The sequence below is a fragment of the Marmota monax genome, unplaced genomic scaffold (assembly GCF_021218885.2).
Source record: "Marmota monax isolate L192 unplaced genomic scaffold, Marmota_monax_Labrador192_F-V1.1 WCK01_AAM20220418_F8-fsc00133, whole genome shotgun sequence".
NCBI lineage: Eukaryota > Metazoa > Chordata > Mammalia > Rodentia > Sciuridae > Marmota > Marmota monax.
This window is the reverse complement of record NW_026694821.1, coordinates 5,196,139-5,212,669: the sequence shown is the minus strand read 5'-3', so window position 1 is coordinate 5,212,669 and position 16,531 is coordinate 5,196,139. Positions and strand designations below refer to the sequence as shown.

Below are 16,531 nucleotides of genomic sequence, written 5' to 3'. Positions count from 1 at the left end.
CACGATGGATATGTGAATACTTATTCACTCTATAAATGCAAAGAGACACAGCTATCATATAATTAATTGGTAGTGCCTTCAGAATTTTTTTTTTTTTTTTTTTTTTGTATTCTGGACACTCAGTTTTTCCATCATGCTCCAGAAAAGATTATGGTATCTTGGAAAGATAGTGAAGTATGGAGTCAGAGACCTGGGTCCAAGTTTTGGCTGTGACCTTACACTATAAGCTCTAGTTTCCTTATTTCTAAATACAGATCACAACTGCCTTGCAGATAAGATTATTGAGAAAATGTTTATAAAGACCTAGAACAGTATCCACTCATTGTCAACCCCTTGCCCTTTCAAGTGATCACAAAAATAAGAGCTGTACACAGGACTCTCATACAGAATGAATGTTCATCATGTCGTGTTGACTGTCCTGCCATGGAAAGGTCAAAGTGCTTTTAAAGGCAAGAATTCCACGGGAGTGGTAGTACACACCTGTAATTCTAACTATTTAAGAGGCTGAAGCTGGAAGACCACAAGTTTGAAGCCAGCTGTGGCATCTTATGGAGACTTATTTCAAAATAAATAATAAGAGTAAGATAAACTGTTCAGTGATAAACTGCCCCTGGGTTCACTCCCTAGTACTAGAGGAGACCAAAAAACAACTTCAAGACAAACAGCTGCTTCTCTTTTTCTCACATTAGATCATGCTCTGATAGCTCTCCAATCTCAGCATATACTGCTTCTCCACCCCTTTCTCAGTTGGGTTGGCTCTTCCTCCTTAGCTTCAACACAAGTGATCTTCATTTTTTTCTGTTTCCCTTATATTTTACTGGACTTCTTTGCAATGTGTAGTTATTTGGGTTCCTATATTGCAGTCAATGTTAGTGAATATGTGCCTTGAGTAGAAGCTGTATCTTATTAACACTTTTTATTTCTTACAGAGCTGCTCAATCATTGTCTTATACTTACTGTGTGTTGAATGAATGGATGGATTTGTCCTTCTCTTCCTTGATGTGGAGGAAGACCAAATATTTGTTAGGAAAGATTGTTATCATAAAAGTTGGAAATGCATGATTTTTTCTTTTTCTTTTCTATTTTTTTTTTTTTTTTTTTTTTTTGGTACTGGGGATTGAACCCAGGGGCCCTTAACCACTGAGCCACATCCCCAACCCTTTTTATGTTTTATTTTGAAATAGGGTCTTGGCTGAGTTGCTTAGGCCCTTGGTAAGTTGCTGAGACTGGCCTCAAACTTGCGATCCTCCAACCTCAATTTCTGGAGTCTCTGGGATTACAGGCAGGTACCACTACACCTGTCAGTAATTTTATCATTGGTTAAAATATGAATTGTATTATTTGTATGTAGTAAATTATACTAACCCTTAGTTTGACTTTAGGTGTAAGAATAACTGCTGGGTATGGTGGTTCATGCCTGTAATCCCAGCTACATGGGAGGCTTAGGCAGGAGGATCAACAGCAAGACCTCTCAAAAGTAAAAATAAAAACAGTAAGGGATGGAGTTCAGTGTTAAAATTGCCCCTGGATTCAATCCCCAATGTGTGTGGGGGGAGAGGGGGGTAAATAACAATACATTATTATAAATGGAATGCATTTGTGTATTATTAAACTTTGATGATGTTATAATTTCATTCTTGAAATTAGGATGATCATTAGTCTGGTACATTATTATTGGATTAATACCAAGAAGAGCCCAGAAATTTGATGACTATACAATAGAGATATTCATATTTAGCTTGTCCTAAAGTATCTACAAGATGATATAAAATTATTTAATACTGCTATTGAATTGTGAGTAAAATAGTTAACTTTGAAAACAGCTTATTTAGAAATCCTTGCTTTTTGGATATGGAAGTAGACTAATCATTAGGCATTTATTTTATTTGTACAAATACAGTATATTAAAGACCAGATACAATAAATGTATTTTAGGTGTTAATGATCTTGTATTGATTCTAGGTAGGCTTCTATCAACATATATACTTAGATTCTTGTCAGAAAGGCTTTGTTCCTTCCTTCCTCAGCATTTTACATTACGGCAGCTTTAGCAGATGATAATTATTTTTCTTTAATCACAGGGGAAATTTTTAGCCCTATATTTATTTTTCATACCATTTTATTATAATCAAATTGAAAAGCTTTTGGACAATTGAAAATAACTTGCCCTTCATATTTGAAGTATTGTTGTTTTATGTGCCACCAAACCAGGTCTGTTTTTGTCCAAGAGAGATATGGAAGGAAGGGACTTGGGAGGTAAAAGTATGTGATACATTTCATCCTTCTCCTGCATTCAACTTCTTAATGTTCTGATCCTCTGTGGTCTTTGATTCTGTTTCTTGGACTGCATTCTAGAATGTTTGAGTTCCTGAGGAATATTTCTGTGTGTGTGTGTGTGTGTGTGTGTGTTAGCAGAGGAGTGTATTATATGTATTTCATCCTATTGTTCTCTGGAGTAAAGAGGTGTTCTTTGTCTACTATTATCTTAGTTCACTTCAGACCTATTTGAGTATTCTGCTTATTTTATTTTTCTGAAAAAATGTTTGTGTTTTGCCTAGAGGCATAGCTGTGTGAATGTCTGTAGCCACTGGTTCTCTTTCATCACTTGTGATTTAGAATAAACCAAGCTTACAGTTGTTAGTGTAGCTGAAGTCAGCCTAAAAGATTTTTTGGAGAGCAAGTTATTTTGAGTTGCCTGAAAACGTAATTTAATTATGATACAGTGTTAAAGAAAATTAGTATGGGTCTAAAATCTTTTATCATTTGTGATTAGAAGACAACTCTTCTGTAATAAGCCATAATGTAAACTGTTGAAGAAGGAGCAAAGCCTGCCTGACAAGAATTCAGGGTATGTTGGTTGACTGGAGCCACCAAGTGGTCTTGGGGATAAACTCCTTTTGTTATCTGAACCTTTGAGAGAGTGATTTGCTTGAGACAAGACATCTTACTGAGTGTGGACACACTGAAATAAAGCATTCAGTTTTCTCAGTGAAAATAGCATTGGTGACAAAGATCTTTTGCTACTCATAAATTGTGCCGTAAGTTACTTATTGAATCAAACATGTGCTCATTATTATGTACTTGCCAGTTGTGGCTGAGGTAAGAACAGAATTTGGTTGTCAGGTATCTGTAAAGGAGCTACAGAAGGGTTTTTCAAAACAGTAATGTTTCTTTAAACTCAACAAGAAAACAAGTCTAAATAATGTTCAGCATCATGTCCCTAGCATCTGGGAAGAGTATTTGGCCCAAAGTAGACACACCTTGTTAAGGGAATGAACAGGTTAATGAATAAAAAAAAAGAGTGTAGGAGCAAGTACCCGCTTTCCTGTCTCATCTCTTAAAAAAAAAAAATCACTGTAAAATAAATGTTTATATAACCTTTAATCCATTGAAATTCTTTAAAGCCTTACAAAGTTAAAAGGATCTCTGCATCAAGGTTGCTTGTATGGCAGGAGAGCCTATCATCCTATTTAAACATGGCTTTTAACAATTAAGTATGTAGAGACTGGGTGTGTAGCTCAGTGATAGATTCCATGCATTACTGAGGCTCTAGGTTTGATCCCCAGCACACCCCACCCCAAAATTTAGTGTTTGGTAGGTCTAAGTCTTTCATTCATGAGGAAATTTTTAATGTTAGTACCTTGCTTTTCTGTACATCTATGTCATCTTTTAGTCTTTGTTAAACAGTCTACCGCTTTTCTGATTTTTTTCTACTCTTGACCATATGTAGGAAAAACAAAATCTGATAGATGTACCTAGACAGATTATCTTACAGTATCAAACAGAAGTCCAGGGTATTTTTTTTAATGTGTCTTTTAGTTGAGAGTGGGCCTTTATTTATTTATTTATTTAGGTACTGGGGGTTGAACTCAGGGGCACTCAACCACTGAGCCACATCCCTGGCCCTATTTTGTACTTTAAATTGTTTAGAGACAGGGTCTCACTGAGTTACTTAGCACCTCACCATTGCTGAGGCTGGCTTTGAACTCGAGATCCTCCTGCCTCAGCCTTCCAAGCTGCTGGGATTACAGGAGTGTGCCACCGCACCTGGCTTATTTTTATTTTTTTATTTCTATGCGGTGCTGAGAATTGAACCCAGTGCCTCACACATGCTAGGCAAGTGCTCTTCCACTGATCCACACCCCAGCCCTCAGGGAATTTTAAGTACATAAATATGTACTTAAAATGAAATAAATATGTTATGAAATAATATGTTTATGAAATAAATATGTTAATATTGGCGGTAACTAATCCAGAATAAAGGCACATAAATAAAGATTACAGAGTATAACTAGTATAGAGTTGTGGTTTGAGCTACTGTTGTTGTCTGTGATTTATAACTGACTTTAAAATGATCCATAATATCCTTCTCCGGGTCCTGCATACATAATGTAAGAGCACTATGTTCTTGTACATTTTCTTCTGATGAGTTTCATTTTTCTTGTGATAGGATAGAAACAATCAAGAACACTTTAAATTGTTGAGCAACCCTAAAGCCTTTTTATTGTTGTTGTTTCCTTTTTTTTTTTTTTTGTATTATTTTTTAATTTGTTTTAATCAGTTACACATGACAGTACAATGACCTTGACATATCATACATTTGAATCAGATGGGTTATGATTTCTCATTTTTCTGAGTGTACAGGTTGCAGACAGAATAACCCTAAAGTCTTCATAAACCAGCCTGGTAGTGGCTTAAGTTTAGGTGGTCTGATACTTTTTATAGTTATCTTGAAATAATCTGTTGTAAAATTTATACAATGAAAAATTAATGAATTATTTAGGATATACTACCAAAAAAGAAAGATCTTAAAGCAACTTTTCAAATTTAAAAATATTTAAAGTATTATAATTATCTTTACAAAAACTTGTGTGGAAAAATTGTGTAATATTTCCTTTCTGTTGAGAAATATTTGAAAATGTAGCCAGGTATGGTGGTACACACCTATAATCCTAGCAACTCGAGAGACTGAGGCTGGAGGATCTCAAGTTCCAGGCTAGAGCCTCAGCCACTTTTTGAGACCCTGTCACAAAAAAATAGAAAAAGTCTGAGGGCATTGGCACATGCCTGTAATCCCAGTGGCTCAGGAGGATCTTGAATTCAAGCCAGCCTTAGCAAAAGCAAGGCACTAAGCAACGCAGTGAGATCCTGTCTCTAAATAAAATACAAAATAGGGCTGGGGATGTGGCTCAGTGGTCAAGTGCCCCCGAGTTCAATTCCTGGTTCCAAAAATAAAATAAAATTTTAAAAAAGGGACTGGGGTTTAAAGCTCAGTGTTTAAACCACCCAGAACCCCTGAGTTTAATACCCAGTACTGGGCGGCAGTAGGGGCGGGGAGGGTGTGGTGTTGTCTTAAATGAACATGAATATAAACTAAGTGCTTTTTTTTTGAACTGGGGATTGGACCCAGGAGGAGGCCTTAACCACTGAGGTATATCCAGCCCTTTTTATTTTTTATTTTGAAACAGGGTCTTGTTAAGTTGCTTAGGACCTCACTAAGTTGCTAAGGCTATTTTCAAACTTGCAATCTTCTGCCTCAACCTTCTGAATTGCTGGGATTATAGAATTGTGCCACCATACCTAGCACAAGTGTCGATTTTTTGTTTTATTTTCTGGTGCTGGGGATTGAACCCTGGGTACTTTATCACCTTAATCTTCTAGATGAAAACTGTTGATTTGAGTTAAATTTTGTGTGTGTTTAAATGGTAACTTAATATGATAGCTTACATATTTAAAATAATGTCGCAACATTGTTATATGTTCAAGTAATACAAGCTTCTGCTTGTAATGTTTTCTCTCTAGAAGAGAGTCGAGTAACCATATCATATGGTTGGTGTCATAGGAACCTGGTAAAAGAGGAAGTAAAATAGTTCATTTCTTTTTGCCTTTTAGATGCCAGAATTCCAGAAAAGTTCAGTTCGTATCAAGAACCCTACAAGAGTAGAAGAAACTCTCTGTGGTCTTATCAAAGGAGGAGCTGCCAAACTTCAGGTAGACTAATTATGCAGATGTCTTTATTGTTTAAATATTTTATTACTGATATTCAAACAGTGTCATTCATCTTCTTCCTATTTTGGTAACATCTGAGTAAAACAAGTTTAAGTGGACATTTTTTGCCTATTTCTTGGAATGTGAAATCTAAGACATCTAGAATTGTCTGAAACAGAATACTCTAATGGAAACACAAATTAATAGCCTTAATATAAACATTTTCTTTTATTATTTTTCATTTGTTTATTTGTGCTGAACATTGCACCCTAGGCATTGTGCATGCTAATAGTACCTTCTACCACTGTCCCTACACCCACTGCCCCCAAACTTTAGGATTTTTTCAGTATTAAGTATTAAGCAAGTTAACAGCTGGTTGCAGTAGTGCACACCTATAATCCCAGTTACTTGGGAGACTGAGGGAGAGTGAAGCAGGAAAATTGGAAAGTTTGAGGCCAGCCTCAGCAACTTTTTTTTTTTTTAATTTAGTGAGGCCCTCTCTCAAAAGGAATGGGAATGTAGCTCAATGGTTGAGCACCCCTGGTTTCAGTCCCCAGTACCAAAAAAATAAATTATGTATTGTTTTAACTCTATAGAGAGTCAAGTAACCATATCACATACAATTTATAACTTTCTATACTAATTGTTTTGTTTGATTGGTTGTTGTTTGGTACAAGGGATTGAACCCAGGGGCACTCTACCACTAAGCCATATCATGAGCTCTTTTTAGCTTTTATTTTGAGACAGGGTCTTACTAAATTAATCCAGGCTGGCCTTGAATTTGCAGTCCTCGTGCTTTAACCTCCCAAATCCTTGAAGTATAGGTGTGTAACACCACGCCTGGCTGATTAATCAGATTTTATTTGGTGACAAATATAGGGCACTTAAGATATCACCTTGTATTTAAAGTCATTTTCAGGATGTTGTATGTGAAAACCATTAGAAAACTTAATGTCAAAATAGTAACCTAAGCATGGTCCCGTGCCTCTAAGAAGGTATGTATTTGGATAGCAATAAAGAAATCCTGGTCATGGTGGCTGTGCTTACATAATGCCTTTCTCCTATTTCTTACAGATAATAACAGACTTTGATATGACACTAAGTAGATTTTCCTACAAAGGGAAAAGATGCCCAACTTGTCATAGTAAGTATGGTACTCTTTTTTTTATAGTATTGGGGACCACTGAGCCACACTCCAGCCCTGTTTTGTATTTTATTTAGAGACAGGGTCTCACTGAGTTGTTTAGCGCCTCGCCTTTGCTGAGGCTGGCTTTGAATTCCCAATCCTCCTGACTCAACCTCCCAAGCCACTGGGATTACAGGAATGCACCACTGCACCCGGCAAGTGTGATACTCTTAAACAAATTTATAAAACTAATCACAGATATCCTTTTTATCTATATTATCTATATCTCCTATTTGAGATGACTGGAAGTTCCTTTTGGATATGGAAATCAGGGGAACCTGCTTTTTCTTAACTGTATTTTTTTTAATACTTATTTTTTAGTTGTAGTTAGACACAGTATCTTTATTTTATTTTTATGTGGTGCTGAGGATCTAACCCAGGCCTCGCACGTGCTAGGCAAGCGCTCGCTCTACTGCTGAGCCACAATCCCAGCCCTTTTAACTGTATTTTGAGGATTTGGGTTTTCCCCCCTTATTATATAAATAGTTCTTTTTATGTGTGGTTTTGATAGCAGATATAGAAACTTAATATATCTCACCATCTGTAGTCTATTAATTATTCAAAAAAAATTTAAATGGATTTTAAACTCTGGCTCAACCTAAAGAAATAGTGTTTAACAAATACTGTGGCTTGGGGATGGAGCTTAATGGTAGATCTTGTAATACCTTCCTTGAGGCAGCACTGCCCCTCCCCTAAAAAAAAGTGGTTGGAGGAAGACTGTTAACAGGATTTTTATTTTTTTGTCAGTAATTCCTCTTTGGAGAAATTTTTGTTTTGTTTTGTCTTTATTTTTATTTATTTGTTTATTTAGTTTTGTGGTACTGGAGATTAAGCCCAGGGGAACTTTACCACTGAGCTACATCCCCCACTTCTTTTATTTTTCATTTTGAGACGGCCTCACTAAGTTGCTGAGAGTCTTGCTAAATTGCTGAGGCTGGCCTCGAAGTTGCCGTTTTCCTGCCTCAGTCTCCCAAATTGCTGGGATTAAAGGCAAGTGACACTGCACTCGGCTTGTTTCTTCTCTTTAGTTAAAATGGAAGATGAAAATAGGAACAGTCACTACACAATTCAGTGTTTGAAGACCTTGAATTGTTTGGCTCAGGGGTTATGTGAGGAACCACTAAGTCTCAGATTTTGAAACTGTTTTAGTTTTGGTTTTGTTTTGCAAAGTAGTTCTAGGGATTGAACCTAGGGCCTTGGGCATGCATGCAAGGCCAGCACTCTGCTACTGAGCTATATCCCTAACTCTTAACTTGCTTCTTTTTCTTTCCTTTTTTTCTTTCTTCCTGTCTCCCTCCATCCTTCCCTTTGCATTTTTTCCATATTTTTTATTGGCACATTATAATTATACATAATGGGGGCTGGGGTTGTGGCTCAGTGGCAGAGCGCTTGCTTCACATATGTGAGGCACTGGGTTCAATCCTCAGTACCACATATAAATAAATAATAATATACATCAACAACTAAAAAATATTTTTGAAAAAGATTATATGTAATGATTTTTTGGTTACACATTGGTACATGCACACAATATAAAATTGAATTAAACCAATATCATTCCCTGATAAGTCACCTCTTCCTGTCCTTTCCTCTACTGATTTCCCTTCAGTTTTCATGAGAACACCGCACACACCTTTCTTTTCCTTTTTCCTCTATAGCCTCAACATGTGAGAGAAAACATGACCATTGGCTTTCTGAGTTTGTCCTATTTTGTTTAACAAAATATTTTTATTTTTATTTTTAATATTATTTATTTATTTTTTAATTCTCGGCGGACACAACATCTTTGTTTGTATGTGGCACTGAGGATCGAACCGGGCCACACACATGCCAGGCGAGCGCGCTACCACTTGAGCCACATCCCCAGCCCCAAAATATTTTTAGATTCCATCGATTTTTCTGCAAATGACACAATTTCATTTCTCTTTGTGGCTAAATAAAACACTACTATATATATATATACCACATTTTCTTGATTCGTTCATCAATTGATGGACATTTAGGCTTGGTTCTATAGTTTAGCTATTATGAATTGTGCTGCTATAACCTGGGCATGCATGTTTCAATATAGTATGCCGATATTTATCCTTTGGATAAATTCGAAGGAGTGGTATATATGGATCCTATGGTAGTTCTATTCCTAATCTTTGAGAAACCTCCATACTGATTTTCAGAGTGGTTATACTAATCTACAATCCCACTGATAGTGTTAAGAGTGTTTCTTTTCCCCCACATCCTCTGTAGCATTTATTATTATTGTTTATTTTGGTTTTGTTCTTTTGTTTGTACCAGGGATTGAACCCAGGGATATTTTGCCACTGAGCCATATCCTCAGTCCTTTTTATTTTGTTAACTTGTTAAAACAAGTTACAGTTGGGATTAAAGATATATGCCACCACAACCAGTTACTGTTTGTATTCTTGATGACTGCAGTCTGACTGGAGTAAGATGAAATATCAGAATAGGTTTTTGATTTCTCTAATTGCTAAAGATGTTGGACTTTTTTATATTATATTTACTATTTATATTTCTTCTTTTTTAGGGGAGCCACTGGGGATTGAGCTCAGGAGCACTCGACCACTGAGCCACATCCCCAGCCCTATTTTGAATTTTATTTAGAGACAGAGTCTCATTGAATTGCTTAGTGCCTTGCTTTTGTTGAAGCTGTCTTTGAATTCTCTATCCTCCTGCCTCAGACTTCCAAGCCGCTGGGATTATAGCCGTGTACCACCATACCCATGTTGGGCAGAAGCTTTTTAATTTGATGCCAGGCCATTTCCACTTCTTGATAGAAATTCACTTCGTTTCTTTAGCTAATGTGAATTATAGCACTGAGACCAAAATTTGTAATAACCATGCTGGTTGACTTGTGCTTTAAAAGACATTATTCACAGTATTGGTAACATCTGAATATTTTCTTTTAATGCCTGTTTTGCTTTCTTTCTTCAGATATCATTGACAACTGTAAGCTGGTTACAGATGAATGTCGAAAAAAGGTAAACTTTACCAGTAATCCACCATAAATACACTCCGGATGAGAATTTCATTAGGTTCATTTACACAAATAAGAATGGATGCAAAGTTCTTATGATCATACCTGGCTCATAATAATAATTCAGTACATGCTTTTTTATTGTATGAATATTGTCAACGTATTTTAAAGGAAAAACTAATATTAACTTTTAAACAACAAAACTTAGATGTAATGGTGGCATATACCTCTAATCCTAGCAATTTGGGAGGATGACAGGTTTGAGCCAGCCTCTACAATTTAGCAAGACCTGTGCCAGAGTAAAAAGGGTTGGGATGTAGCTCAGTGGTAGAGCCCCTGTATCAGAAAAAAGCAAAGATTTAAAACTTCTAAATGATTACTAAAATATTGTACCATCCTCTATTAACTGGAAAATTTAAAATACTTCTATTTTTTCATAGTTTTTCCTCCCTTAAAGTAGTAAAGAAATTTCTTCAGTACTTTGAGTATCTACCTCTGTATATCTTAATAAAATAAGACGACTTAAATTTGTGAATATGAGAACTTGTTTTGTAATGCTACTCTGATTAGTTAGTAGTTGGTTTGCCGAATTGCTGGCATAAAAGTATTTTACAAAAGAGGTACCTTTTTTTTTACAGACACTTGTTCATGTTGTCTTGCTTTCAGTAAAACAAAATGGATTAGTGACAAAACACTATGGTTATGATGATTAAGTTATTTTATTTTCTAGTTATTGCAACTAAAGGAACAGTATTATGCTATAGAAGTTAATCCTGGTCTTACCGTGGAAGAAAAGTACCCTCATATGGTAGAATGGTAAGTGTGTATGGAATGGTGGGAACCTGAAAGCCTAACAAAGCACACAGTTAAAACTGATGGTTTTTTCTGCCCTGTCTATACTGTGTACAAGGACATTCTTCAATCATGTTAAAGCAGTGAATTGAATTAAACATAAAATAAATTTTTATTTTCTAATCACTCTAGGGTTTGCTTTTTAAGTTCAGTAGAACTAAATTTAAAATTCTGCATTCAAAACCAAGAATTTTTTTTCCTTAAAGTATATGGACACTCCAAGTGCAGTGGTATACAACTGTAATAAGGGACTCAGGAGGCTGAGGCAATAGGGTTACAGGTTTGAGGCCAACCTGGGCATGTTATCAAGACCAGAACCTTTAAGAAAGTTCCTTCTCGCCAAGCACAGTTGGGCATACCTGTAATCTCAGTGGCTTGAGAGGCTGAGGCAGGAAGATTGCCAGTTCAAAGCGAGCTTCAGCAACTTAGTGAGACCCTGTCTCTAAATAAAAATATAAAAAGTGCTAGGGATGTGGCTCAGTGGTTAAGATCCCCCTGGGTTCAATTCCTGGTGCACAAAAAAGAAAAAAAGAAAGTTCTCTCTCAAATCAAGGCACTTTCTACTTCTTAAAATCCTGAGACCAGGAATATTTGTCTTCATTATCCCATTACCTAACAGGGTGCCTTGCACATGTCACCTGTATACCTGTATTTGTGGTATTGAATCTTTTTTTCTTTTTTTGTGTACCAGGGATTGAACTCAGGGGCATTCCACCACTGAGCCACATCCCCAGCCCTATTTTTATTTTATTTAGAGTCTGGTCTCACTGAGTTGCTTAGTGCCTCACTTTTGCTGAGGCTGGCTTTGAACTCACGATCTTCCTATCTCAGCCTCCCAAGCCACTGGGATTACAGGAGTGTGCCACCACATCGGGTAGTATTGAACCTTGAAAATAGACTTTACCTGCATGTAGAAGCAGAATTAGAATTAGATTTCTGCATGATAGAAGAAAGGACCATCCTTCTGGGCACAGTGGTATATGCCTGTCTGTAATCCCAGCAACTCAGGAGACAGAGACAACAGGATCACAATTTCAAGGCCAGCCCCAGCAACTTAGCAAGACCCTAAAACAACCTGTAACCTGGCTCGAAATAAAAAGGGCTGAGATTGTAGCCCAGTGCTGAAGCTCCCTGAGCTAAATCCCCAGTACCAAAAATAAAAAGAAAGGACATCTAGCAAGTAGAATTATTTGGCAGTGGCAATGGAATAAAGTTCCCTTAGAGAATGAGTACGCTGTCTAATGGAAGCTGATACAGGCAGAGAGGAGTGTCATTTAGGAATAATGTAGGCAATTATTTAGATCTCCAGTGAAAAGTTAGGTTCTTTGTTAGTGAGTGGGCTGTTTGGACAGTTGTAAAGGTGAGAGTTAGATTCTAAAGCCTGGTTACACTGAGATGCTGTGTTTAGGTGTTATTACATTCATATAAAAAATAGGTGAGGTTGTATATACTTTCCATAGTAAGGTTTTTTTTCTTGCTCACTAGGTAGCTTCTTCAATACTTTTTGACATTTCTTGAAAATTTAAGCTTACAAGAGATGAGAAAAGTAACTTTGCTTTTACTGATCACACAGTCATACAAATGACTGTGCCATCCTAAGTTTGGATGAGGTGTTTTTTGTTTGTTTATTTGGTTTTGTTTTGGTTTTGTTTTTGGTTTCTTAACAAAAACAAGTAGGGAGCAATGACATGCCTACAGTCCCAGCTACTTGAGAGGCTCAGGCAGGAAGATCATAAGTTTGAGGACAGTCTGGATAAATTAGTGAAACCCTGTCTCAAATTAAGAACAAAGCGGGCAGGCAGAGGTTGGGATATAGCTCAGTGGTAGAGCACCCCCGAGTCAATCTCCAGTTCTGCAAAACAAAAAGCAAAAATGAATCTTTATTGTCTAGAAATATATATTTTAAAAATCCCCTGTGAAAGGTGCAGTTATTTCCCTAGATATGAAGGACATATTAAACCTTATGAACACTTCATCCAGATGTCCAGACAATGCTCCATCTATGTATTGTTCTGTATTTGCACATTCATGTAGTCATCTACAGATACCTGGTAGCCCTTATCCATTCCCCACTTATATTCACTATCATTGGCTTTCCGTTAATCTATTGAGAAAAGGTTTGGGGTTGACAGATAAACTCATCGTGAGTACCCGTGAATGCTGCAGGCTCATTGGTGACCCAGCTATTGCCTTTCCCTTGGGACTGGAGCATCAGGGCTCAAACCACTGAGGATCAAGAGAAATCTGGTTTGGGGTTGGGGCTGTAGCTCAGTGGTAGAGCATTTGCCTAGCATGTGTGAGACACTGGGTTCGACCTCAGCATCACATAAAAATAAATAAATAAAGGTCCACCTACAATTTAAAAAAAAAGAGAGAAATCTGGACTGAGATCTTATCTGTAGACTGAGGAAAGACTCACAGCCCTTTTCTTTCATTATCTTATTAGCATATTTAAGTTCTGAGTTCTAGAGATCTGGAAAATGTGCAACAAATATACACATCACATTTTGAGGCATACTAGGATATAATTCATTAATGGTGAATTTTTATATCTCAGGTTGAAATCCAAATATGTGGCCAAAAGAACTTTTCTTATACTGAAGCATGCTTTGTAATAAAAATAATTGTTTTAATGTATACTTTTGTTTCTTTTGTCACAACTCCAGGTATAGTAAGTCTCATAGTTTGATTGTTGAACAAGGTATACCAAAAGCTAAAATTAAAGAGATCGTGGAAGAATCTGACGTTATGCTCAAGTAAGTTTCTGAATGTTTGTTATTGTCTGCAGAATTGAAGTATTTTTATTTTCGATTGTGTATTTTTATTAAAATAAGATATAACACTACTCCATGGAAAAATACCCTAAATATACTACTTGTCCAAAATGGATAGTGTATGATAAGAAATCTAGAATGACAAGTTAGATTTGGTGTAGGTAATAAATCACATTTAAGTACTAATATTTTTGTCCAGATTAAACCCCTAATATTTGTTGTGTTTCAAAAGATTTGCTTATTCTGACTTTCTCCTAAATGAAATCATACCATGTATTCTTTTTCCTTTTAAACATTTTTTGGTTGTAGATGAACACAATGCCTTTATTTTATTTATTTATTTATTTTTTAATGTGGTACTGAGGATTGAACCCAGTGCCTAACATACTAGGCAAGTACTCTACCACTGAGCTACACTCCTAGTCCTTATATCATATATTTTTTTTTCTTAGTTGTAGATGTACCTTTAATTTATTCATTTATTTATATACGGGGCTAAGAATTAAACCCAGTGCCTTACACATGTGAGGCAAGCGCTCTACCACTAAGCCACAACCCCATACCATGTACTTTTTTTTTTCAACATTTTTTTAGTTGTAGATAGACACAATATCTTTATTTTATTTATTTATTTTTTATGTGGTGCTGAGGATCAAACCCAGTGCCTCACGCATGTGAGGCAAGTGCTCAACCACTGAGCTACAACCCCAGCCCCCATGTATTCCTAAAATTAAATTTTTTTTAATATTTATTTTTTAGGTATACATGGACACAACACAATGCCTTTATTTTTATGTGGTGCTGAGGATCAAACTCGGGTCCCAACTGTGCTAGGGGAGCGCTCTACTGCTGAACCACAATCCCAGCCCCCAAATTAAAAATTTCAAGACTAAGATACAAATTTATGCAACCAAGAAAATTTCTAAATTTTTTCGGAAAATACTTTTGAAAGACATGAAATTTTAAAGAAATATTTATAAAGTTTATACATAAACTTGTTTCTAAGATTACTTCAGTCTGTTTTCTGAATTCTCCAGATGTTTTTGAAAACAATCTCTAAGAAAGTAAATGTTTTAATACATAATTAATTAAAATATTCACAATTTATCAATTATATAAAAAAATGGTTCTAGTGATTAGACTCAAGGGTGCTCTATCATTTTGCTACATCCCCAGCCGTGTGTGTGTGTGTGTGTGTGTGTTTGTAGTGCTGGGGATTAAACCTAGGGCCTTGTGCATGGGAGGCAAGCACTCTACCAACTGAGCTATATCCCTAGCCCCCCAGCCTGTTTTTAAATTATATTATACTTTTTTTAAATTAGAGCATTGTAGTTATACATAGTAATTGGGTTCATTTTGACAAAATCATACATGCATTGAATTTGATTTCAATCCCCATTCTCCTGCAATTCCTTCCCCTTCTCTCCTCCCCACTTCTCCTTCCACTACTATGTTAATTTTTCTTTTGCTCGTTTATTTATTTTTGATTGGCTCTTTATATGTGGTGCTGAGAACCGAACCCAGTGCCTCATACATGCTAGGCAAGCGCTCTACCACTGAGCCACAACCCTAGCCCCTTGATTGGTTCTTTCTACTTAAACATAAAGGTGAAATTCCCCATGGTATATTTATATATATATACATAATGTGATTTTGTTAAAATTTATTCTACATTTCCTCCCCTTTCTCAGCCCTCTTCTTTCCCTTTTGATAAAAAAGGTATGGAATGCTTCATGAATTTGCATGTCATCCTTGCACAGGGGTTATGCTAATCTTCTTTGTATTGCTCCACTTTTAGTATATGTGCTGCCATAGTGAGCACCCTTTTAAAATTTTTTATTCTGAGATAGGTTCTCACTGCATTGCCCATGCTGACACTGAACTTGCAATCCTCCTGCCCCCACCTCCTGAATCCCAGGGATTAAAAGCACATACCACTATGTCTAGCTTTAAGCTGATTTTCCATATCTTTTACCACCTTTTACAATTTTCAATTTGTGAGACAAATAACAATGCTGCTCCTTTTTATTCTTTGTGGTGCTGGGTTCAATTCCCAGCGCATACTAGGCAGCTGCTATTATCGCTGAACTATGCGCCGGGTAACCCCTTTTTTGTTTGTTTGTTTGTTTTTAAATTTCTTTAGTTGTGGCTGGACATGATATCTTTACTTTATTTATTTATTTTTATGCAGTGCTGAGGATCAACCCCAGGATCTCACATGTGTTAGGCAAGTGCTGTATCTCTGAGCTACACTCCTAGCCCCAACCCCTTTGTTTTTTTTTTTTTTTTTAAAACATTTATTTTTTTAGTTATAGGTGAACACAGTCTGTATTTTATTTTTATGTGGTGCTGAGGATCGAATCTAGTGCCTCACACATGCTAGGTGAGTGTACTACCTCTAAACTGCAACCCCAGCCCCCCTTTGTTTTTTAATGACACTATATTCCAAGGTGATTACTTTTCTTTCCCCTCTCTCCAAAGGCATACCCAGAGGTTTGTTTAGGAAAGTGGAGGCACATTCAAGGGAATTTAGTCTTGAGAAGGTTTGGGGGTAGAAAGGAGGGCATATTCAGGGGAGAATGTGGTCTACCACTAGATGGAGAAACAGCCTAAGGTGATTACTTATAAGAAGGAAAGAAATTGTCAAAAAGAGGACAGCTAAATGAATATTTTATTAATAAGCAGCAACAACTTAATTTAACCTATAGCTGAGGAAGAGTAAAAATGGAAGAATAGGTT

The 16,531-nt window shown here is 36.4% G+C and overlaps 1 protein-coding gene, 1 non-coding gene and 1 pseudogene across 4 annotated transcripts in view; 1 reads left to right on the top strand and 2 right to left on the bottom strand.

Moving 5' to 3' along the window:
* Positions 1 to 16,531, top strand: part of Nt5c3a (5'-nucleotidase, cytosolic IIIA) — a 56,785-nt gene that overhangs the window by 30,305 nt on the left and 9,949 nt on the right. For all 3 annotated transcript variants that reach the window (XM_046426033.2, XM_046426034.2, XM_046426035.2), the window contains 5 exons: positions 5,893 to 5,991; positions 7,063 to 7,132; positions 10,124 to 10,170; positions 10,897 to 10,982; positions 13,685 to 13,774. In XM_046426033.2, the coding sequence (XP_046281989.1) occupies positions 5,893 to 5,991; positions 7,063 to 7,132; positions 10,124 to 10,170; positions 10,897 to 10,982; positions 13,685 to 13,774 (392 nt within the window). The remainder of the gene's footprint in view (positions 1 to 5,892; positions 5,992 to 7,062; positions 7,133 to 10,123; positions 10,171 to 10,896; positions 10,983 to 13,684; positions 13,775 to 16,531) is intronic.
* LOC124080191 (small nuclear ribonucleoprotein F-like) lies at positions 13,019 to 13,160 on the bottom strand (annotated as a pseudogene).
* Positions 15,508 to 15,614, bottom strand: LOC124080231 (U6 spliceosomal RNA). The gene has a single exon (XR_006847638.1). It is a non-coding gene; the product is annotated as a U6 spliceosomal RNA (small nuclear RNA).